The sequence below is a fragment of the Bombina bombina genome, chromosome 7, assembly GCF_027579735.1.
Source record: "Bombina bombina isolate aBomBom1 chromosome 7, aBomBom1.pri, whole genome shotgun sequence".
NCBI lineage: Eukaryota > Metazoa > Chordata > Amphibia > Anura > Bombinatoridae > Bombina > Bombina bombina.
The window spans coordinates 534,028,389-534,052,107 of NC_069505.1; the positions used below are offsets into that span (position 1 = coordinate 534,028,389).

A 23,719-nucleotide genomic window follows, 5' to 3' on the forward strand; every position below is an offset into this window, starting at 1 on the left:
CCTCATTGCTGTATAGCAAGAAACTGTTCCTCACACTGAAGTTTTCCTGTACTCCTCAGCTTCTGTGGGAACAGCAGTGGACCTTAGTTACAAATGCTAAGATCATCATCCTCCAGGCAGAAATTTTCATCTATGTCCTGCCTGAGAGTAAATAGTACAACACCGGTACCATTTAAAAATAACAAACACTTGATTGAAGATAAAATAAAACTAAGTTTAACACCTCTTCTCTTTACTCTTCCTGCTTAGAGCCAGCAAAGAGAATGACTGGGGGGTGGAGTTAAGGGGGGAGCTATATAGACAGCTCTGCTGTGGTGCTCTCTTTGCTACTTCCTGTCAGGAAGGACAATATCCCACAAGTTAGGATGAATCCGTGGACTTGGTACATCATGCAAAAGAAACTAGTTTATAATCGCCTAACCCCCTGTCCGCCAACTCCTTGCTTGACCCCCTGCAATCCGGATTCCGCCCCAAACACTCAACTGAGACTGCCTTTACCAAGGTTACGAACGATCTTCTCTCTGCAAAAAATATTGGCCACTACTCCATACTCATCCTACTTGATCTCTCAGCTGCCTTCGACACAGTTGACCACCCCCTCCTCCTACAGACCCTTAGCTCTTTTGGCCTCTGTGGCACTGCTCTTTCCTGGTTTCACTCTTATCTTTCTTACAGGTCTTTTTCTGTGTCATTTGCCAATGACTCCTCCTCTCTAATGCCTCTGTCTGTTGGAGTACCTCAAGGATCTGTTCTGGGTCCTCTACTCTTCTCCATTTATACTTCTTCACTGGGTAAACTTATCAACAGTTATGGCTTCAAATATCACCTCTATGCTGATGAAACCCAGATCTACCTCTCCACCCCTGCTCTCTCTCCCTCTGTCCTTTCTCATGTCAGCAACTGCTTATCTGGTATTTCTTCCTGGATGGCCTCTCACCACCTAAAGATTAACATGTCCAAGACTGAGCTCCTTCTTATCCCCCCCCCCCTCAAGCTCTACGCCGACCTGTGACTTCTCTATCCCTGTTGACGGCATCACCATTTCCCCATCGCCCCAAGTCCGCTGCCTCGGATTTACACTTGACTCAAATCTGTCCTTCACCCCCCATATCCAATCGCTTTCTACATCCTGCCGCAACCATCTACGCAACATTTCCAAGATTCAACCTTTTCTGTGCGCTAACACCACAAAGCAAATAATCCACTCCCTTGTTATTTCCCGACTTGACTACTGCAATAAACTACTTACTGGCCTTCCTCTTTCCCGCCTCTCCCCTCTTCAATCCATCCTAAATGCCTCTGCCAGACTGATCCACCCTTGCATACAAAGCACTCACCAACTCTGCTCCCCTCTACCTATCATCTCTAATCAACAAGTATACTCCAGCCCACCCACTGAGATCCAACAATGACCTGCTCCTTGCTTCTGCGACTATCACCTCCTCTCATGCAAGACTGCAGGACTTCTGTCGTGCAGCACCTACCCTCTGGAACACTCTCCCTCGTGCTGTCAGGCTTTGCCCAAATCTTTCTTCCTTTAAATGCTCTCTGAAGACTTTTCTGTTCAGAGAAGCCTACCACCCAACTCAATAATATTCCTTTTACCTAACAACATTTTCCTCCTCTAACTCTGCATTAACATCTTTCTCAATCTTGCAGTCCTCACCTCATGTGTCTCAACCTCCTACCCTTCTAGATTGTAAGTTCCCACGGGAATAGGGCCCTCGATTCCTCCTGTATGTGTTTGTAAATTCTGTCCTGTCTCTTAGTCTTAGAAGTTTTATACTATTGTTTTATTTAAATGATCTGTATCCATGGACAGCGCTGCGGAATATGATGGCGCTTCATAAATAAAGTATAATAATAATAATAATAATAATAATGGAGAACACCTAACAAAAGCCAGATTCAAACTCGCAACCTTAGCCATGTGGGTAACTGGTAACCCACTAGGCTACCCGGCAGGCTAAACAAGCCCCTTAAACGGAGAGACAAAATCCTCACAGGATCACCCTCTTGGAAATCCCTGTACCGCAAACGGAAGACCACAGAAAACCGCACAACTCCTATGCAGAGCGAACCAGGGGCGGTTGCCGGGGAGAAACTCAACACCTGCGCTCCCTCTTATTAGAACGTACGATATGCAGAAACAAGGTAAGACGAACACATCCGCACTACCGAACCCAGATGACCGTACCACCCTAAAAGGGAAAAAAGCAGTCCCAGCAACCTCAATAGGTACCGGTGACTACCACAAGAAAAACAGACACCAGTAAGATACCAAGATAGAAAAAAAAATGTCATCCAAACTGGTACTCGGGCTGTCCAGCGGTCATCCAGACCTCCCAACCCTTGGGAATGGGGAAACTCCGGTTCCTAGGCCAAGGACCTCCCGAATCCACAAGGAGACATAGATAGGTCTGCACCCGGACCCCAACCTAAGGAAAAGGGTAGAGGCACAAACCCTCTGACACTCTGTTCACTGAGGAGCAGGTTGACGTATAAGAAAACGAAAACACCCCCTGGAGTAATTGGATAAAACAAACATAACACGAACACTTCATCAAAGTGAACGACTCAACACCCAACAAGATAACCAGCACACCGGCACCCCGTGGGTGACATGGACCATAAGGAATAGCAGCTAGCGCCCGACCAGTACCTGCCTGGTACACGGAACTCCCCTGAACTGTCAAAGGTCCAAGAAAAAATGAAACCCCAAATGGGTCGATAACATAAACTATAATCATAGAGAACGCTCAGCTTCCAAGGAAGTGCACACCCGACCACAAAATCGCAAGTAACAGTTCCAGAAAAGAAATGTTCCCACAACGGACAATTATAACAGACATGAGCTTCACGAACCAAACCAAACGAAACCCTCATCCGAGGGTGAACGCCCAAGGAAAACAACATGCCAACCGGACCAGCTGATTAAAGGCCCCATCCTCCCAACCTCAGAACTGGAACAGATACTTAAAAGAAAGAAAAATGCGGAGACGTTAAAGAGATTGTCTTCATCCCTACACATCTAACCCAGTCTGCCATCTGGCACAGAAGACCGAGGATCCCTCGGCCCAGTAGGGCTGGAATCCTCCAGCACCGCCAAAACAAGCCTTAGTAGAACACGCAGACGTGCCAGTCTATAACGGAAGGCAAAATGATCCCCCGCCGGGTCAATGGACACCCCCGGCCCCAAGGGTAGGGCCCGTGAAGCCTCAGAGGCCATCACTTCCCCAGAAGGTCTAAGTGACTCAGGCAATCCCACGCCCGACGGAACCCGGTTAACAGAAGATGGACAGTATCTTTAAAATACCTCTCTAGGGAGATATAAATGTGCCAAAGCCATAGATATGGCCATGCGGAACCGTGCTGTAATCTCTGGAGGAAACAAGCCGCCTTCCGGAGGAGTAACGGCCATAGGGACACCTGCTTGCGTAGCAAAGGAAGGTTATGGGGCATGTGCCTCGTAGGACATGGAATCCTCAGGGGCGGATGGCTCAGCACACTCTAAATTCCCTGAGTCGGGGGAAGAGAGTACTCTAGAACGGCAATCGGCACATAACTGATGGGCATGGATAACCTGGGCCATTTCATATTCATCGCAAGACGTATACTTCGAATCGGAGATATCTGTCTCCAAAAAATCTGAATCCTCCATAACTTGGAGATCTAATTATGGACAAACACTAAAGGCACCTTACACTCACCACCACCAGTGAACCAGACCACTAACGAACAGACTCCCTCCGTCGCCACACGGTCAAGGTGCGGAAATGGAATACAACGTGACCACACCCAGTGATGAGGTGCATTGTGTAAGCCAAAAAAAAAAAAGGGCACCATTCCATAAGACCGCGCAAACTGATGATATAAGTCTGTTATGTCCGAAGAGCAATGAGCCAAAGTAACACTACACATTAGCAGACAAAATCACATAACAAACATGATTAAAGTATCCCCCAGTTCAATAACCCCCCTCAGGAGATATTAACCCTTGATTTAATTTAAGATAAAGGAGTCCCACTGGGACCCTGGCTTATTTCGTTAACATTACATTTACATATTGAAATAAAATGAAACAATCTTACCGGAATCTACGCCGTGGAACAGGAACACGGCCCTTCAAGTGTGACAGATAGTAGTATCGCTTCTGACATGGACTTGAGTGAATAAAGGCAATCAGCGAAACACGTCAACGCTGATTGCCCAGGAGCTGTTAATATGAATCAGGATGGTTTTGCAGAAGAACTCCCCCTGCATCTCCGGACTCTAACTTTCATCCATGCTCTCACTGAGAGGCTGACAGGATTACTTAAAACTCCAGTCCCATTTCGAAGAGTACTACCCTCCCTAAGAGACTATCTTCAATCTTCTGACACTTCTCTGCCAACCTCCTGAGACGAAAGGCAAAGAATGACTGGGGGATGAGAAAAGTGGGGGAGGTATTTAAGCCTTTGGCTGGGGTGTCTTTGCCTCCTCCTGGTGGCCAGGTTCTGAATTCCCAAAAGTAATGAATGCAGCTGCGGACTCTTCCCATTTAAAGGGACACTGAACCCAAAAAAAATTTTATTTTGTGATTCAGATAGAGCATGGAATTTTAAGCAACTTTCTAATTTACTCCTATTATCAATTTTTCTTTGTTCTCTTGCAATCTTTTTTTTTAAAGCAGGAATGTAAATCTTAGCAGCCATCCCATTTTAGGTTCAGCACTATGGATACCGCTTTTATATTGGAGGCTTTAATTTACCCACCAATAAGCAAGCATAACCCAGGTTCTCAACCAAAAATGGGCCGGCTCCTATGCATCACATTTCTGCTTTTTAAATAAAGATAGCAAGAGAACGAAGAAAATTTGAAAATAGGAGTAAATTAGAAAGTTGCTTAAAATTGCATACTCTATCTGAATCATGAAAGAAAAAATTTGGGTTTAGTATCCCTTTAAGAAGAAAACTCTAGCATTGGGCATTGCTTGTTTACCTGCACCTGGAAGCATCTGGCGAGCTGGTAGCAGCTTTCTGCCTGCATGGCTTCTACCTCTGTGTTGTGAAATGCGTGGAGGGCCAATTGTTGTACTTTGCTGTAATCCTGCAAGAACATGTAATTGTAAGGCACTTTTAGATTCACTTCTATTATCAAATGTACTTGGTACTATGCAAATATCCAAATGAATGCCCCAACAATAGTGAAAGAAAACGAAAAAATACTGACAACATTTGTCAGTATTCATTTGTTTTCTTTAAATTACCATTGAAAGGACATTAAACACTAAGCAAATGCTAGATAGAATGAAGCATTCAAAGAAAACATTAGTCTGAGAACAACATGTAGATGTATTTTTAAAGCTTCATTAGTTGTGTAAATATTGACCAAGTAAGTGTAACGTTTTAGTGCCTGTAAAACAATGGGAGCTGCTATGTTGTAACTTAGGTTACCTTCTCTGCTGTAGCCAATTAGGGACAGTTTTAAATAGGTCACTAGTGTGCAGCCAATAACTGTGTGGAATATAACAGTGTTCTGCACTTCCATTTCTAACAGGAACTGAAAAGCTCACAATGTCAGAATGGAATTACAGGAAAAGGGGACAAAATAAATAATGAAAGTATATTGCATAGTTTTTTTTATTTATATATATATATATATATATATATATATATATATATATATACAGGTGGCCCTCGGTTTACAACCTTTTTTTCAGTCATGTGACTGCTATTGAAAAGCATTGAGAAGCAGTGCATTGATTAAAATAGCCAGTAGGTGGAGCTATCCGCTTGCGTTGCAGCAAAGATATGCAAGCCAAGCAAGCTGAAATTAATCAGTTTAACCAGACCTGAGCTATCGAGTAGCTTGCAAAGGAACAAGATCTTCCTGTCTATAAATCAGTCAAGATTGGAATGCATAGAAAGAACTGTTTGCAGAAAAATGCAAGTAAAGTCTGTGTTGTGTGATTATTTTATTAGGTTTATAATGCTGTTTAGCATTTAAAGTCTTAATTTCAAAGCTTTAAAAATAATGTGAAAAAAGAGGGTGATCCCTAAGGCGCCTTAATACGGAGGCAGGGGGTAGTAATGATATACTTCGGATTAAGTACTTGAACAGTTTATTACAACAATAGGTACAGGTAAATCACATAAAAAATAAAATTAAAGTAAAATTATAGGTCATGGATCCATGAAACTATAAATATCAATAATAAACTTTAAAATGTTTAAAATAGCGTTAAAACGTTTCTTAAAACATTAATGGTCCTACACAGATGTCTAAACCCACGGCGGGGTATAGTGCAATATTAATACAAGTGTTTAGAGTGGAGATAGGTCCAAGAATGGATAAGACTCTATTTTAGAATTGTTCGTGCTGCTCCTATGTAGGTATGAAGTGTCTATATCGATAGAAATGGAGGAATTAAGCGCAGCAGCACATCAGGATGGAAGTGTAACCATTAAGTCAAATTTGATGTTTTGAGTGCGACGTGTGGAATATGAGATGTAGAGCTTGCAAATTTTCCAAAAGCTGCTGTTGAGTTGTGCTATACAGTTTAGATTAAGTCAGTGATGCAAAAAATAGTAATAAAATCCTAGTGGGTGATGGTGTGCATGGTGCAAACAATAAAAAATGCAAAATTAGAATGTAAAAGTTGATTGAAAAAATCAAAGAATTAAAAGTTGAAAGTTAACGTGAGAAAAAACAACATTCACATATCCTAAGGTGACGATCGTGAAAAAATGTGAAAAAGAATGTGGATTTAACACATTAAAAAAGTGGATTAGCACAATATGAATGAAAAATGAAAAATAAAAAATAATAATAAAAAATGAAAAACAGAATTTATGTTTACCTGATAAATTACTTTCTCCAACGGTGTGTCCGGTCCACGGCGTCATCCTTACTTGTGGGATATTCTCCTCCCCAACAGGAAATGGCAAAGAGCCCAGCAAAGCTGGTCACATGATCCCTCCTAGGCTCCGCCTACCCCAGTCATTCGACCGACGTTAAGGAGGAATATTTGCATAGGAGAAACCATATGGTACCGTGGTGACTGTAGTTAAAGAAAATAAATTATCAGACCTGATTAAAAAAACCAGGGCGGGCCGTGGACCGGACACACCGTTGGAGAAAGTAATTTATCAGGTAAACATAAATTCTGTTTTCTCCAACATAGGTGTGTCCGGTCCACGGCGTCATCCTTACTTGTGGGAACCAATACCAAAGCTTTAGGACACGGATGAAGGGAGGGAGCAAATCAGGTCACCTAAATGGAAGGCACCACGGCTTGCAAAACCTTTCTCCCAAAAATAGCCTCAGAAGAAGCAAAAGTATCAAACTTGTAAAATTTTGTAAAAGTGTGCAGTGAAGACCAAGTCGCTGCCCTACATATCTGATCAACAGAAGCCTCGTTCTTGAAGGCCCATGTGGAAGCCACAGCCCTAGTGGAATGAGCTGTGATTCTTTCGGGAGGCTGCCGTCCGGCAGTCTCGTAAGCCAATCTGATGATGCTTTTAATCCAAAAAGAGAGAGAGGTAGAAGTTGCTTTTTGACCTCTCCTTTTACCAGAATAAACAACAAACAAGGAAGATGTTTGTCTAAAATCCTTTGTAGCATCTAAATAGAATTTTAGAGCGCGAACAACATCCAAATTGTGCAACAAACGTTCCTTCTTTGAAACTGGTTTCGGACACAGAGAAGGTACGATAATCTCCTGGTTAATGTTTTTGTTAGAAACAACTTTTGGAAGAAAACCAGGTTTAGTACGTAAAACCACCTTATCTGCATGGAACACCAGATAAGGAGGAGAACACTGCAGAGCAGATAATTCTGAAACTCTTCTAGCAGAAGAGATTGCAACTAAAAACAAAACTTTCCAAGATAATAACTTAATATCAACGGAATGTAAGGGTTCAAACGGAACCCCCTGAAGAACTGAAAGAACTAAATTGAGACTCCAAGGAGGAGTCAATGGTTTGTAAACAGGCTTAATTCTAACCAGAGCCTGAACAAAGGCTTGAACATCTGGCACAGCTGCCAGCTTTTTGTGAAGTAACACAGACAAGGCAGAAATCTGTCCCTTCAGGGAACTTGCAGATAATCCTTTTTCCAATCCTTCTTGAAGGAAGGATAGAATCTTAGGAATCTTAACCTTGTCCCAAGGGAATCCTTTAGATTCACACCAACAGATATATTTTTTCCAAATTTTGTGGTAAATCTTTCTAGTTACAGGCTTTCTGGCCTGAACAAGAGTATCGATAACAGAATCTGAGAACCCTCGCTTCGATAAGATCAAGCGTTCAATCTCCAAGCAGTCAGCTGGAGTGAAACCAGGTTCGGATGTTCGAACGGACCCTGAACAAGAAGGTCTCGTCTCAAAGGTAGCTTCCAAGGTGGAGCCGATGACATATTCACCAGATCTGCATACCAAGTCCTGCGTGGCCACGCAGGAGCTATCAAGATCACCGACGCCCTCTCCTGATTGATCCTGGCTACCAGCCTGGGGATGAGAGGGAACGGCGGGAACACATAAGCTAGTTTGAAGGTCCAAGGTGCTACTAGTGCATCCACTAGAGCCGCCTTGGGATCCCTGGATCTGGACCCGTAGCAAGGAACTTTGAAGTTCTGACGAGAGGCCATCAGATCCATGTCTGGAATGCCCCACAGCTGAGTGACTTGGGCAAAGATTTCCGGATGGAGTTCCCACTCCCCCGGATGCAATGTCTGACGACTCAGAAAATCCGCTTCCCAATTTTCCACTCCTGGGATGGGTGGATAGCGGACAGGTGGCAGGAGTGAGACTCCGCCCATAGAATGATTTTGGTCACTTCTTCCATCGCTAGGGAACTCCTTGTTCCCCCCTGATGGTTGATGTACGCAACAGTTGTCATGTTGTCTGATTGAAACCGTATGAACTTGGCCCTCGCTAGCTGAGGCCAAGCCTTGAGAGCATTGAATATCGCTCTCAGTTCCAGAATATTTATCGGTAGAAGAGATTCTTCCCGAGACCAAAGACCCTGAGCTTTCAGGGATCCCCAGACCGCGCCCCAGCCCATCAGACTGGCGTCGGTCGTGACAATGACCCACTCTGGTCTGCGGAATGTCATCCCTTGTGACAGGTTGTCCAGGGACAGCCACCAACGGAGTGAGTCTCTGGTCCTCTGATTTACTTGTATCTTCGGAGACAAGTCTGTATAATCCCCATTCCACTGACTGAGCATGCACAGTTGTAATGGTCTTAGATGAATGCGCGCAAAAGGAACTATGTCCATAGCCGCTACCATCAACCCGATCACTTCCATGCACTGAGCTATGGAAGGAAGAGGAACGGAATGAAGTATCCGACAAGAGTCTAGAAGCTTTGATTTTCTGGCCTCTGTCAGAAATATCCTCATTTCTAAGGAGTCTATTATTGTTCCCAAGAAGGGAACCCTTGTTGACGGAGATAGAGAACTCTTTTCCACGTTCACTTTCCATCCGTGAGATCTGAGAAAGGCCAGGACGATGTCCGTGTGAGCCTTTGCTTGAGGAAGGGACGACGCTTGAATCAGAATGTCGTCCAAGTAAGGTACTACAGCAATGCCCCTTGGTCTTAGCACAGCTAGAAGGGACCCTAGTACCTTTGTGAAAATCCTTGGAGCAGTGGCTAATCCGAAAGGAAGCGCCACGAACTGGTAATGCTTGTCCAGGAATGCGAACCTTAGGAACCGATGATGTTCCTTGTGGATAGGAATATGTAGATACGCATCCTTTAAATCCACCGTGGTCATGAATTGACCTTCCTGGATGGAAGGAATAATAGTTCGAATGGTTTCCATCTTGAACGATGGAACCTTGAGAAACTTGTTTAAGATCTTGAGATCTAAGATTGGTCTGAACGTTCCCTCTTTTTTGGGAACTATGAACAGATTGGAGTAGAACCCCATCCCTTGTTCTCTTAATGGAACAGGATGAATCACTCCCATTTTTAACAGGTCTTCTACACAATGTAAGAATGCCTGTCTTTTTATGTGGTCTGAAGACAACTGAGACCTGTGGAACCTCCCCCTTGGGGGAAGTCCCTTGAATTCCAGAAGATAACCTTGGGAGACTATTTCTAGCGCCCAAGGATCCAGAACATCTCTTGCCCAAGCCTGAGCGAAGAGAGAGAGTCTGCCCCCCACCAGATCCGGTCCCGGATCGGGGGCCAACATTTCATGCAGTCTTGGTAGCAGTGGCAGGTTTCTTGGCCTGCTTTCCCTTGTTCCAGCCTTGCATTGGTCTCCAAGCTGGCTTGGCTTGAGAAGTATTACCCTCTTGCTTAGAGGACGTAGCACCTCGGGCTGGTCCGTTTCTACGAAAGGGACGAAAATTAGGTTTATTTTTTGCCTTGAAAGGCCGATCCTGAGGAAGGGCGTGGCCCTTACCCCCAGTGATATCAGAGATAATCTCTTTCAAGTCAGGGCCAAACAGCGTTTTCCCCTTGAAAGGAATGTTAAGTAGCTTGTTCTTGGAAGACGCATCAGCCGACCAAGATTTCAACCAAAGCGCTCTGCGCGCCACAATAGCAAACCCAGAATTCTTAGCCGCTAACCTAGCCAATTGCAAAGTGGCGTCTAGGGTGAAAGAATTAGCCAATTTGAGAGCATTGATTCTGTCCATAATCTCCTCATAAGGAGGAGAATCACTATCGACCGCCTTTATCAGCTCATCGAACCAGAAACATGCGGCTGTAGCGACAGGGACAATGCATGCAATTGGTTGTAGAAGGTAACCCTGCTGAACAAACATCTTTTTAAGCAAACCTTCTAATTTTTTATCCATAGGATCTTTGAAAGCACAACTATCCTCTATGGGTATAGTGGTGCGTTTGTTTAAATTGGAAACCGCTCCCTCGACCTTGGGGACTGTCTGCCATAAGTCCTTTCTGGGGTCGACCAAAGGAAACAATTTTTTAAATATGGGGGGAGGGACGAAAGGAATACCGGGCCTTTCCCATTCTTTATTAACAATGTCCGCCACCCGCTTGGGTATAGGAAAAGCTTCTGGGAGCCCCGGCACCTCTAGGAACTTGTCCATTTTACATAGCTTCTCTGGGATGACCAACTTGTCACAATCATCCAGAGTGGATAATACCTCCTTAAGCAGAATGCGGAGATGTTCCAACTTAAATTTAAATGCAATCACATCAGGTTCAGCCTGTTGAGAAATGTTCCCTGAATCAGTAATTTCTCCCTCAGACAAAACCTCCCTGGCCCCATCAGACTGGGTTAGGGGCCCTTCAGAGATATTAGTATCAGCGTTGCCATGCTCTTCAGTATCTAAAACAGAGCAGCCGCGCTTACGCTGACAAGTGTTCATTTGGGCTAAAATGTTTTTGACAGAATTATCCATTACAGCCGTTAATTGTTGCATAGTAAGGAGTATTGGCGCGCTAGATGTACTAGGGGCCTCCTGAGTGGGCAAGACTCGTGTAGACGAAGGAGGGAATGATGCAGTACCATGCTTACTCCCCTCACTTGAGGAATCATCTTGGGCATCATTGTCATTATCACATAAATCACATTTATTTAAATGAATAGGAATTCTGGCTTCCCCACATTCAGAACACAGTCTATCTGGTAGTTCAGACATGTTAAACAGGCATAAACTTGATAACAAAGTACAAAAAACGTTTTAAAATAAAACCGTTACTGTCACTTTAAATTTTAAACTGAACACACTTTATTACTGCAATTGCGAAAAAACATGAAGGAATTGTACAAAATTCACCAAATTTTCACCACAGTGTCTTAAAGCCTTAAAAGTATTGCACACCAAATTTGGAAGCTTTAACCCTTAAAATAACGGAACCGGAGCCGTTTTAAACTTTAACCCCTTTACAGTCCCTGGTATCTGCTTTGCTGAGACCCAACCAAGCCCAAAGGGGAATACGATACCAAATGACGCCTTCAGGAAGTCTTTTCTAAGTATCAGAGCTCCACACACATGCGACTGCATGCCATGCCTCTCAAAAACAAGTGCGCCACACCGGCGCGAAAATGAGGCTCTGCTTATGCTTTGGGAAAGCCCCTAAGGAATAAGGTGTCTAATACAGTGCCTGCCGATATTCTTATATCAAAATACCCAGATAAAATGATTCCTCAAGGCTAAATATGTGTTAATAATGAATCGATTTAGCCCAGAAAATTCTACAGTCTTAATAAGCCCTTGTGAAGCCCTTATTTATGATCGTAATAAACATGGCTTACCGGATCCCATAGGGAAAATGACAGCTTCCAGCATTACATCGTCTTGTTAGAATGTGTCATACCTCAAGCAGCAAGAGACTGCATACTGTTCCCCCAACTGAAGTTAGTAGCTCTCAACAGTCCTGTGTGGAACAGCCATGGATTTTAGTTACGGTTGCTAAAATCATTTTCCTCATACAAACAGAAATCTTCATCTCTTTTCTGTTTCTGAGTAAATAGTACATACCAGCACTATTTCAAAATAACAAACTCTTGATTGAATAATAAAAACTACAGTTAAACACTAAAAAACTCTAAGCCATCTCCGTGGAGATGTTGCCTGTACAACGGCAAAGAGAATGACTGGGGTAGGCGGAGCCTAGGAGGGATCATGTGACCAGCTTTGCTGGGCTCTTTGCCATTTCCTGTTGGGGAGGAGAATATCCCACAAGTAAGGATGACGCCGTGGACCGGACACACCTATGTTGGAGAAATAAGGTTTCTCAAAGTAGTGATCGATAGCCAATGGCTATGTGAGGTTCTCAAAAGGTGTCTTTAAAATCTTTAAAATCCAATAGTGACCTGAAAGGAAAAAAAGAACAACAACATTGCACAATAACGTTTTAACAAAATTGAGAATATTGGAACAAGGCTTACCATCCAGTCAACGCGTTTCGGCCCGTGGTAGGCCTTTATCAAGACTGTGGTTTGGTGGGGACGGTAGCCTTTTAAAGTTTAAGATCCGGAAGTGTTATTGTTATTCTAGTGTACTTCCGGTTTCCGCTGTACTTTATATTGTGTAAATAAGCATATTTAATAAAATGTGTGCTTCATTTCTTATTTGTACTTGCTGGATTGTCATATATAAATACACACAAGAGTCCTTTATATTGATATAAATAAAGGATTTCAATCCGATCGTTATCATTACAATGCCAATCCGTTTGTGACGTCACTTCCGGTTTTTGGTATTACGGAACTTGTAATCGTTCCAACCCTTATCTATTTTATCTTTTATATTTTTGCTATAGCTGTATTTGATTTTGGAATCTTAAATGTCGAATTTTTGGTTTTATATCATTTAATTTGTCCGTAATTTTTTGATCTGATATTCGGACCTTGTGATTGGCTGTGACGTCACACTGGGCGTCTGAGGGAGGGTTTGTTTATGTTATCTCACACTTCGAAAGTACTTCTTATATTTCCATTGGTTATAGCTATGCTTACGGTAACTTCCCATTGGTTGTAGCTATGTATACAGTACCTTTCTCAAGATCATAACGAGACAGTTTACTTGTTGTATTTGTGATGTACAAGACATCTGAGTTGCGGTAGAATTATGTTGTGATGTTATATCTTTAGTCCGGGCCCTCTAGTATATGTTTGAGGTACCTCTATATTACTAGATAGAATTGTAGGGATCTGGTCTCTTTAATGCTGATACTGGTGGGGAACTAACGCTGTTCCTATAGTAAAGAATAGTCGATATGTACATGGTAATTCTTATATATACATGGTATTTACATGAATTATTAACAATTTCGGCTTATGTTTATCTACGGAAAGTTGTCCATAGAGTGTATAATAAAAACATTTATTATTCAGTTGTCTTTGTCTCAATTATTAATGTGATTGTATGAATAAAGCACCCTTGTGCTTCAGCGGTGTCTTAATCCCCAAGTGAAAGACACCAATATGAAAGTCGCCAATACGTCAGTTTATGGAGGTATTGGATACTCCTATATCCTTTCCTGTTTAAATATGAGGGATGGATCATTAGAACTGGGAGACTCATTGATTCGTTAGCCTAAAAGGAGTCATATCTGGTCTCCTATAGAGGTTGAGTCAGTTATTTTAATATTTTGATATTTAAAGCTACAAAATAGTTTGACTTGGCTATAAGCTTAGTTATACAAGCATTGCCTGACTATGCTATGTATGGTTGTAGGGACAAAGGATTTGTCTGGAGGTTTGCTATCTTTCGTATTTGATCAAATGCAGAGAAGATGTTTGGATCATGAAAATGAGTCAAGTATATAGAGATGTCGTTGGATCTCTGTATGGTGGTTTGTGGGCGATGGAACCTACCTACAAACTTAGGCCTAGATTTGGAGTTTGGCGGTAGAAGGGCTGTTAACGCTCCGCGGGCTTTTTTCTGGCCGCACCATAAATTTAACTCTGGTATCGAGAGTTCTAACAAATGCTGCGTTAGGCTCCAAAAAAGGAGCGTAGAGCATTTTTACCGCAAATGCAACTCTCGATACCAGAGTTGCTTACGGACGCGGCCAGCCTCAAAAACGTGCTCGTGCACGATTCTCCCATAGGAAACAATGGGACTGTTTGAGCTGAAAAAAAACCTAACACCTGCAAAAAAGCAGCGTTCAGCTCCTAACGCAGCCCCATTGTTTCCTATGGGGAAACACTTCCTACATCTGCACCTAACACTCTAACATGTACCCCGAGTCTAAACACCCCTAAGCTTACACTTATTAACCCCTATTCTGCCGCCCCCGCTATCGCTGACCCCTGCATATTTTTTTTAACCCCTAATCTGCCGCTCCGTAAACCGCCGCAACCTACGTTATCCCTATGTACCCCTAATCTGCTGCCCTAAAATCGCCGACCCCTATATTATATTTATTAACCCCTAATCTGCCCCCCTCAACGTCGCCGACACCTGCCTACACTTATTAACCCCTAATCTGCCGAGCGGACCTGAGCGCTACTATAATAAAGTTATTAACCCCTAATCCGCCTCACTAACCCTATCATAAATAGTATTAACCCCTAATCTGCCCTCCCTAACATCGCCGACACCTACCTTCAATTATTAACCCCTAATCTGCCGACCGGAGCTCACCGCTATTCTAATAAATGTATTAACCCCTAAAGCTAAGTCTAACCCTAACACTAACACCCCCCTAACTTAAATATAATTTACATCTAACGAAATAAATTAACTCTTATTAAATAAATGATTCCTATTTAAAGCTAAATACTTACCTGTAAAATAAATCCTAATATAGCTACAACATAAATTATAATTATATTATAGCTATTTTAGGATTAATATTTATTTTACAGGCAACTTTGTAATTATTTTAACCAGGTACAATAGCTATTAAATAGTTAAGAACTATTTAATAGTTACCTAGTTAAAATAATAACAAATTTACCTGTAAAATAAATCCTAACCTAAGATATAATTAAACCTAACACTACCCTATCAATAAATTAATTAAATAAACTACCTACAATTACCTACAATTAACCTAACACTACACTATCAATAAATTAATTAAACACAATTCCTACAAATAAATACAATTAAATAAACTAGCTAAAGTACAAAAAATAAAAAAGAACTAAGTTACAAAAAATAAAAAAATATTTACAAACATAAGAAAAATATTACAACAATTTTAAACTAATTACACCTACTCTAAGCCCCCTAATAAAATAACAAAGACCCCCAAAATAAAAAATTCCCTACCCTATTCTAAATTAAAAAAGTTACAAGCTCTTTTACCTTACCAGCCATGAACAGGGCCCTTTGCGGGGCATGCCCCAAGAATTTCAGCTCTTTTGCCTGTAAAAGAATAAATACAATACCCCCCCCAACATTACAACCCACCACCCACATACCCCTAATCTAACCAGAAACCCCCCTTAAATAAACCTAACACTAAGCCCCTGAAGATCTTCCTACCTTGTCTTCACCATCCAGGTTCACTGATCCGTCCTGAAGAGCTCCTCCGATGTCCTGATCCAAGCCCAAGCGGGGGGCTGAAGAGGTCCATGATCCGGTCAAAGTCTTCATCCAAGCGGGGCAGAAGAGGATCTTCCATCCGATTGAAGTTATCATCTAGGCGGCATCTTCTATGGTCTTCCATCCGGAGCGAAGCGGCAGGATCCTGAAGACCTCCAGCGCGGAACATCCATCCGGACCGACGACTGAACGACGAATGACTGTTCCTTTAAGGGACGTCATCCAAGATGGCGTCCCTCGAATTCCGATTGGCTGATAGGATTCTATCAGCCAATCGGAATTAAGGTAGGAATTTTCTGATTGGCTGATGGAATCAGCCAATCAGAATCAAGTTCAATCCGATTGGCTGATCCAATCAGCCAATCAGATTGAGCTCGCATTCTATTGGCTGTTCCGATCAGCCAATAGAATGCAAGCTCAATCTGATTGGCTGATTGGATCAGCCAATCGGATTGAACTTGATTCTGATTGGCTGATTCCATCAGCCAATCAGAAAATTCCTACCTTAATTCCGATTGGCTGATAGAATCCTATCAGCCAATCGGAATTCGAGGGACGCCCTCTTGGATGACGTCCCTTAAAGGAACAGTCATTCGTCGTTCAGTCGTCGGTCCGGATGGATGTTCCGCGCTGGAGGTCTTCAGGATCCTGCCGCTTCGCTCCGGATGGAAGACCATAGAAGATGCCGCCTGGATGATGACTTCAATCGGATGGAAGATCCTCTTCTGCCCCGCTTGGATGAAGACTTTGACCGGATCATGGACCTCTTCAGCCCCCCGCTTGGGCTTGGATCAGGACATCGGAGGAGCTCTTCAGGACGGATCGGTGAACCTGGATGGTGAAGACAAGGTAGGAAGATCTTCAGGGGCTTAGTGTTAGGTTTATTTAAGGGGGGTTTGGGTTAGATTAGGGGTATGTGGGTGGTGGGTTGTAATGTTGGGGGGGGGGTATTGTATTTATTCTTTTACAGGCAAAAGAGCTGAAATTCTTGGGGCATGCCCCGCAAAGGGCCCTGTTCAGGGCTGGTAAGGTAAAAGAGCTTGTAACTTTTTTAATTTAGAATAGGGTAGGGAATTTTTTATTTTGGGGGTCTTTGTTATTTTATTAGGGGGCTTAGAGTAGGTGTAATTAGTTTAAAATTGTTGTAATATTTTTCTTATATTTTTGTAAATAATTTTTTAATTTTTGGAACTTAGTTCTTTTTTATTTTTTGTACTTTAGCTAGTTTATTTAATTGTATTTATTTGTAGGAATTGTGTTTAATTAATTTATTGATAGTGTAGTGTTAGGTTAATTGTAGGTAATTGTAGGTAGTTTATTTAATTATTTTAGTGATAGGGTAGTGTTAGGTTTAATTATATCTTAGGTTAGGATTTATTTTACAGGTAAATTTGTTATTATTTTAACTAGGTAACTATTAAATAGTTCTTAACTATTTAATAGCTATTGTACCTGGTTAAAATAATTACAAAGTTGCCTGTAAAATAAATATTAATCCTAAAATAGCTATAATATAATTATAATTTATGTTGTAGCTATATTAGGATTTATTTTACAGGTAAGTATTTAGCTTTAAATAGGAATCATTTATTTAATAAGAGTTAATTTATTTCGTTAGATGTAAATTATATTTAAGTTAGGGGGGTGTTAGTGTTAGGGTTAGACTTAGCTTTAGGGGTTAATACATGTATTAGAATAGCGGTGAGCTCCGGTCGGCAGATTAGGGGTTAATAATTGAAGTTAGGTGTCGGCGATGTTAGGGAGGGCAGATTAGGGGGTTAATACTATTTATTATAGGGTTAGTGAGGCGGGTTAGGGGTTAATAACTTTATTATAGTAGCGCTCAGGTCTGCTCGGCAGATTAGGGGTTAATAAGTGTAGGCAGGTGTCGGCGACGTTGAGGGGGGCAGATTAGGGGTTAATAAATATAATATAGGGGTCGGCGGTGTTAGGGGCAGCAGATTAGGGGTACATAGGGATAACGTAGGTGGCGGCGCTTTGCGGTCGGAAGATTAGGGGTTAATTATTTTAAGTAGCTGGCGGCGACGTTGTGGGGGGCAGGTTAGGGGTTAATAAATGTAATACAGGGGTCGGCGGGGTTAGGGGCAGCAGATTAGGGGTACATAAGTATAACGTAGGTGGCGGTCGGCAGATTAGGGGTTAAAAATTTTAATCGAGTGGCGGCGATGTGGGGGGAGCTCGGTTTAGGGGTACATAGGTAGTTTATGGGTGTTAGTGTACTTTAGGGTACAGTAGTTAAGAGCTTTATGAACCGGCGTTAGCCAGAAAGCTCTTAACTCCTGCTATTTTCAGGCGGCTGGAGTTTTGTCGTTAGAGCTCTAACGCTCACTTCAGAAACGACTCTAAATACCGGCGTTAGAAAGATCCCATTGAAAAGATAGGATACGCAAATGGCGTAGGGGGATCTGCGGTATGGAAAAGTCGCGGCTGAAAAGTGAGCGTTAGACCCTTTAATCACTGACTCCAAATACCAGCGGGCGGCCAAAACCAGCGTTAGGAGCCTCTAATGCTGGTTTTGACGGCTACCGCCGAACTCCAAATCTAGGCCTATGTATCTAATGTACAGTCAAGGGTTGGATAACCTAATTCTTGTATCTAATTGTAACTTATATCGGCCCTTGTGTAGAAAACTATAGCTGTAGTTTAAGGGAAATACTCCTTATATCTTTACATATCTATTCACTTTCCACTTTAGTCAATACTGAACGTCAGAGGAGATAGAAAATTATTAAACGTGGTGCTGTAAGATAAAAAATAACTTGGAAGGGTTAGGGTAATTTTGGATGATCGCAGGGGCAACTGGCAATATATTTGTCGATGTGCTTTAAAAAATCTCAAGCAATTTTATAACGATGGAGTGGGAGTTTGCGGTGTGTCATGCGAGCTTATCTTATTAAAAGCCCCAAAATTTAGACTAATCTTTTAGTTGTTTAAGTATCTTTAGTCATGTAGACACATAAATATTGTTGAAGATAAAATTCAGATGGTTTCTTATGGGGTTTTTTTGAGATGGAGAGACTTATACTTGATATTCAGTAGTTATATCATATTCAGAAGGTGAGAGAGATCTTCTTTATTGTTCAGCCCTTTTGGGTAGAGGCAGTCCAGGTTAAAAATCCATTTTGATTCAGCTGTTAGTAAATTTTTCTCGAAATCACCCCCTCTCCATCTTTTGTTCACTTTCTGAATGCCTAGGAATTTCAGATCTTTCACATTTCCCTTATGTTTCAGTGTGAAATGTTTATATGATGGTGTCTCTAGGCTACATTTTTCAATTGATAATAGGTGTTCACGTACCCTGTCTCTGAGATATCTTGATGTTTGGCCTATATATTGTAGACAAAACATGGGCACTGTAGCATGTATATGACACCTTTATCATGACACCGTATCAGGTCGTGGATTTTGAAATTTTCTCCTGTATTATGACACTTAAATGTTGACGTTTTTGTTCCTTGTTTGCATGCCTTACACGATGGACATGGGAAGAATCCTATCACTTTTCTTCCCAAGGCATCTGTCACTCCTGGTTTTTTCTTTCTCTGCATGCTCGGTGCTATTATGCTTTTCAGATTCTTCGTCTTTCTATAGATGAACCTAGGTTTTGGGGGTAATCTTTCTCCTATTACCTCATCCTCCTTTAGGATTGACCAATGTTTGATGAAGATGTTTTCTATGATGTATTTGTTTGCACTATATTCAGTGATCATTGGTACATCTAGTGGTCCATTAGGTTCTTCTTTAGATCGTTCTGCTTTCTTCCTGTACTTTGTTAGCTCTGTACGTTCTATGTTGCCCACTTCTTCGATTTTGTTTTCCAATAGACTTTCAGAATAGCCCCTTTCCAAGAACTTGGCCTTTATTATTTGGGATTGTTTCTCCCATCCTTCCTGTGTAGAGCAGTTTTTTCTAATCCTTAGTAGCTGCCCTTTAGGAATGTTCGTCTTCCATTGGTCGTGGTGACAGCTTGTTCTGTGTATGTAGTTGTTGCTGTCTACAGTCTTAAAGTGTGTGGAAGTCTCTATCCTTCCTTTGTTCACAGCAATTTTCAGATCTAAAAACACTATCTCTGTGGTACTTGACTCATGTGTGAATTTCAAATTGTTTAAATTTTGGTTCATGACCTCTATTGTAAAGTCTAAGTCTGTCTTCGTACCCTTCCATATGTTAAGGATATCATCAATGTAGCGGCGGTAGAGGACCAGGTCCGCGCTTGCTGGGCAGGATTCCCAGAATATGCGTTCCCATTTCCCCATATAGAGGTTCGCATAACTTGGCGCGAACCTGGTCCCCATCGCAGTTCCACAGACTTGTTTATAATATGTTCCTTTGTTGCAGAAATAGTTGTGATCTAAGATGTATCTGATACTACTCCGAATAAATTCCATCTGTTCGGTGGGTATTTCAGGGTAATTTCTCAGGAAAAATTCTACCGCCTCGATCCCTTGCTCGTGGGGAATGCAAGTGTACAGCGATGTGACATCACATGTTACCATTATAAATCCTTCTTCCCAGTCTATTTGCTCTAAAAGATTCAGTACCTGGGTGGAGTCTTTTAGATATGAAGGAAGCTGTTTGACATACTTCTGTAGTTTTAAGTCTACGTACTCTGATAAATTGCTACTCAGGGAACTTATTCCTGATATTATCGGTCTCCCTGGTGGCTTTTGTAGGGATTTGTGGATTTTTGGTAAATGGTATATAATCGGAGTCACCGGATGGCTTATATTGATGTAGCTGAACTCTTTGTCATTTAATATCCCCATGTCTTTAGCTTCCTTTAAATTTCGTACAAGTTCTTTTCTGTAGACATCTACTGGGTTAGAATCCACAAATCCCTACAAAAGCCACCAGGGAGACCGATAATATCAGGAATAAGTTCCCTGAGTAGCAATTTATCGGAGTACGTAGACTTAAAACTACAGAAGTATGTCAAACAGCTTCCTTCATATCTAAAAGACTCCACCCAGGTACTGAATCTTTTAGAGCAAATAGACTGGGAAGAAGGATTTATAATGGTAACATGTGATGTCACATCGCTGTACACTTGCATTCCCCACGAGCAAGGGATCGAGGCGGTACCTATTATCAATTTACACAGGAAGGATGGGAGAAACAATCCCAAATAATAAAGGCCAAGTTCTTGGAAAGGGGCTATTCTGAAAGTCTATTGGAAAACAAAATCGAAGAAGTGGGCAACATAGAACGTACAGAGCTAACAAAGTACAGGAAGAAAGCAGAACGATCTAAAGAAGAACCTAATGGACCACTAGATGTACCAATGATCACTGAATATAGTGCAAACAAATGCATCATAGAAAACATCTTCATCAAACATTGGTCAATCCTAATAGGAGAAAGATTACCCCCAAAACCTAGGTTCATCTATAGAAAGACGAAGAATCTGAAAAGCATAATAGCACCGAGCATGCAGAGAAAGAAAAAACCAGGAGTGACAGATGCCTTGGGAAGAAAAGTGATAGGATTCTTCCCATGTCCATCGTGTAAGGCATGCAAACAAGGAATAAAAACGTCAACATTTAAGTGTCATAATACAGGAGAAAATTTCAAAATCCACGACCTGATACGGTGTCATGATAAAGGTGTCATATACATGCTACAGTGCCCATGTGGGCTACAATATGTAGGCCAAACATCAAGATATCTCAGAGACAGGGTACGTGAACACCTATTATCAATTGAAAAATGTAGCCTAGAGACACCATTATATAAACATTTCACACTGAAACATAAGGGAAATGTGAAAGATCTGAAATTCCTAGGCATTCAGAAAGTGAACAAAAGATGGAGAGGGGGTGATTTCGAGAAAAATTTACTAACAGCTGAATCAAAATGGATTTTTAACCTGGACTGCCTCTACCCAAAAGGGCTGAACAATAAAGAAGATCTCTCTCACCTTCTGAATATGATATAACTACTGAATATTAAGTATAAGTCTCTCCATCTCAAAAAAAACCCATAAGAAACCATCTGAATTGTATCTTCAACAATATTTATGTGTCTACATGACTAAAGATACTTAAACAACTAAAAGATTAGTCTAAATTTTGGGGCTTTTAATAAGATAAGCTCGCATGACACACCGCAAACTCCCACTCCATCGTTATAAAATTGCTTGAGATTTTTTAAAGCACATCAACAAATATATTGCCAGTTGCCCCTGCGATCATCCAAAATTACCCTAACCCTTCCAAGTTATTTTTTATCTTACAGCACCACGTTTAATAATTTTCTATCTCCTCTGACGTTCAGTATTGACTAAAGTGGAAAGTGAATAGATATGTAAAGATATAAGGAGTATTTCCCTTAAACTACAGCTATAGTTTTCTACACAAGGGCCGATATAAGTTACAATTAGATACAAGAATTAGGTTATCCAACCCTTGACTGTACATTAGATACTAAGTTTGTAGGTAGGTTCCATCGCCCACAAACCACCATACAGAGATCCAACGACATCTCTATATACTTGACTCATTTTCATGATCCCAACGTCTTCTCTGCATTTGATCAAATACGAAAGATAGCAAACCTCCAGACAAATCCTTTGTCCCTACAACCATACATAGCATAGTCAGGCAATGCTTGTATAACTAAGCTTATAGCCAAGTCAAACTATTTTGTAGCTTTAAATATCAAAATATTAAAATAACTGACTCAACCTCTATAGGAGACCAGATATGACTCCTTTTAGGCTAATGAATCAATGAGTCTCCCAGTTCTAATGATCCATCCCTCATATTTAAACAGGAAAGGATATAGGAGTATCCAATACCTCCATAAACTGACATATTGGCGACTTTCATATTGGTGCCTTTCACTTGGGGATTAAGACACCGCTGAAGCACAAGGGTGCTTTATTCATACAATCACATTAATAATTGAGACAAAGACAACTGAATAATAAATGTTTTTATTATACACTCTATGGACAACTTTCCGTAGATAAACATAAGCCGAAATTGTTAATAATTCATGTAAATACCATGTATATATAAGAATTACCATGTACATATCGACTATTCTTTACTATAGGAACAGCGTTAGTTCCCCACCAGTATCAGCATTAAAGAGACCAGATCCCTACAATTCTATCTAGTAATATAGAGGTACCTCAAACATATACTAGAGGGCCCGGACTAAAGATATAACATCACAACATAATTCTACCGCAACTCAGATGTCTTGTACATCACAAATACAACAAGTAAACTGTCTCGTTATGATCTTGAGAAAGGTACTGTATACATAGCTACAACCAATGGGAAGTTACCGTAAGCATAGCTATAACCAATGGAAATATAAGAAGTACTTTCGAAGTGTGAGATAACATAAACAAACCCTCCCTCAGACGCCCAGTGTGACGTCACAGCCAATCACAAGGTCCGAATATCGGATCAAAAAATTACGGACAAATTAAATGATATAAAACCAAAAATTCGACATTTAAGATTCCAAAATCAAATACAGCTATAGTAAAAATATAAAAGATAAAATAGATAAGGGTTGGAACGATTACAAGTTCCGTAATACCAAAAACCGGAAGTGACGTCACAAACGGATTGGCATTGTAATGATAACGATCGGATTGAAATCCTTTATTTATATCAATATAAAGGACTCTTGTGTGTATTTATATATGACAATCCAGCAAGTACAAATAAGAAATGAAGCACACATTTTATTAAATATGCTTATTTACACAATATAA

The 23,719-nt window shown here is 41.2% G+C and overlaps 1 protein-coding gene across 1 annotated transcript in view; it reads right to left on the reverse strand.

The window, feature by feature from the left end:
- LOC128636500 (RNA polymerase-associated protein CTR9 homolog) overlaps positions 1–23,719 on the reverse strand; it is a 741,649-nt gene that overhangs the window by 622,858 nt on the left and 95,072 nt on the right. The window contains exon 8 of the mRNA XM_053689508.1: positions 4,981–5,088. Within this exon, the coding sequence (XP_053545483.1) occupies positions 4,981–5,088 (108 nt within the window). The remainder of the gene's footprint in view (positions 1–4,980; positions 5,089–23,719) is intronic.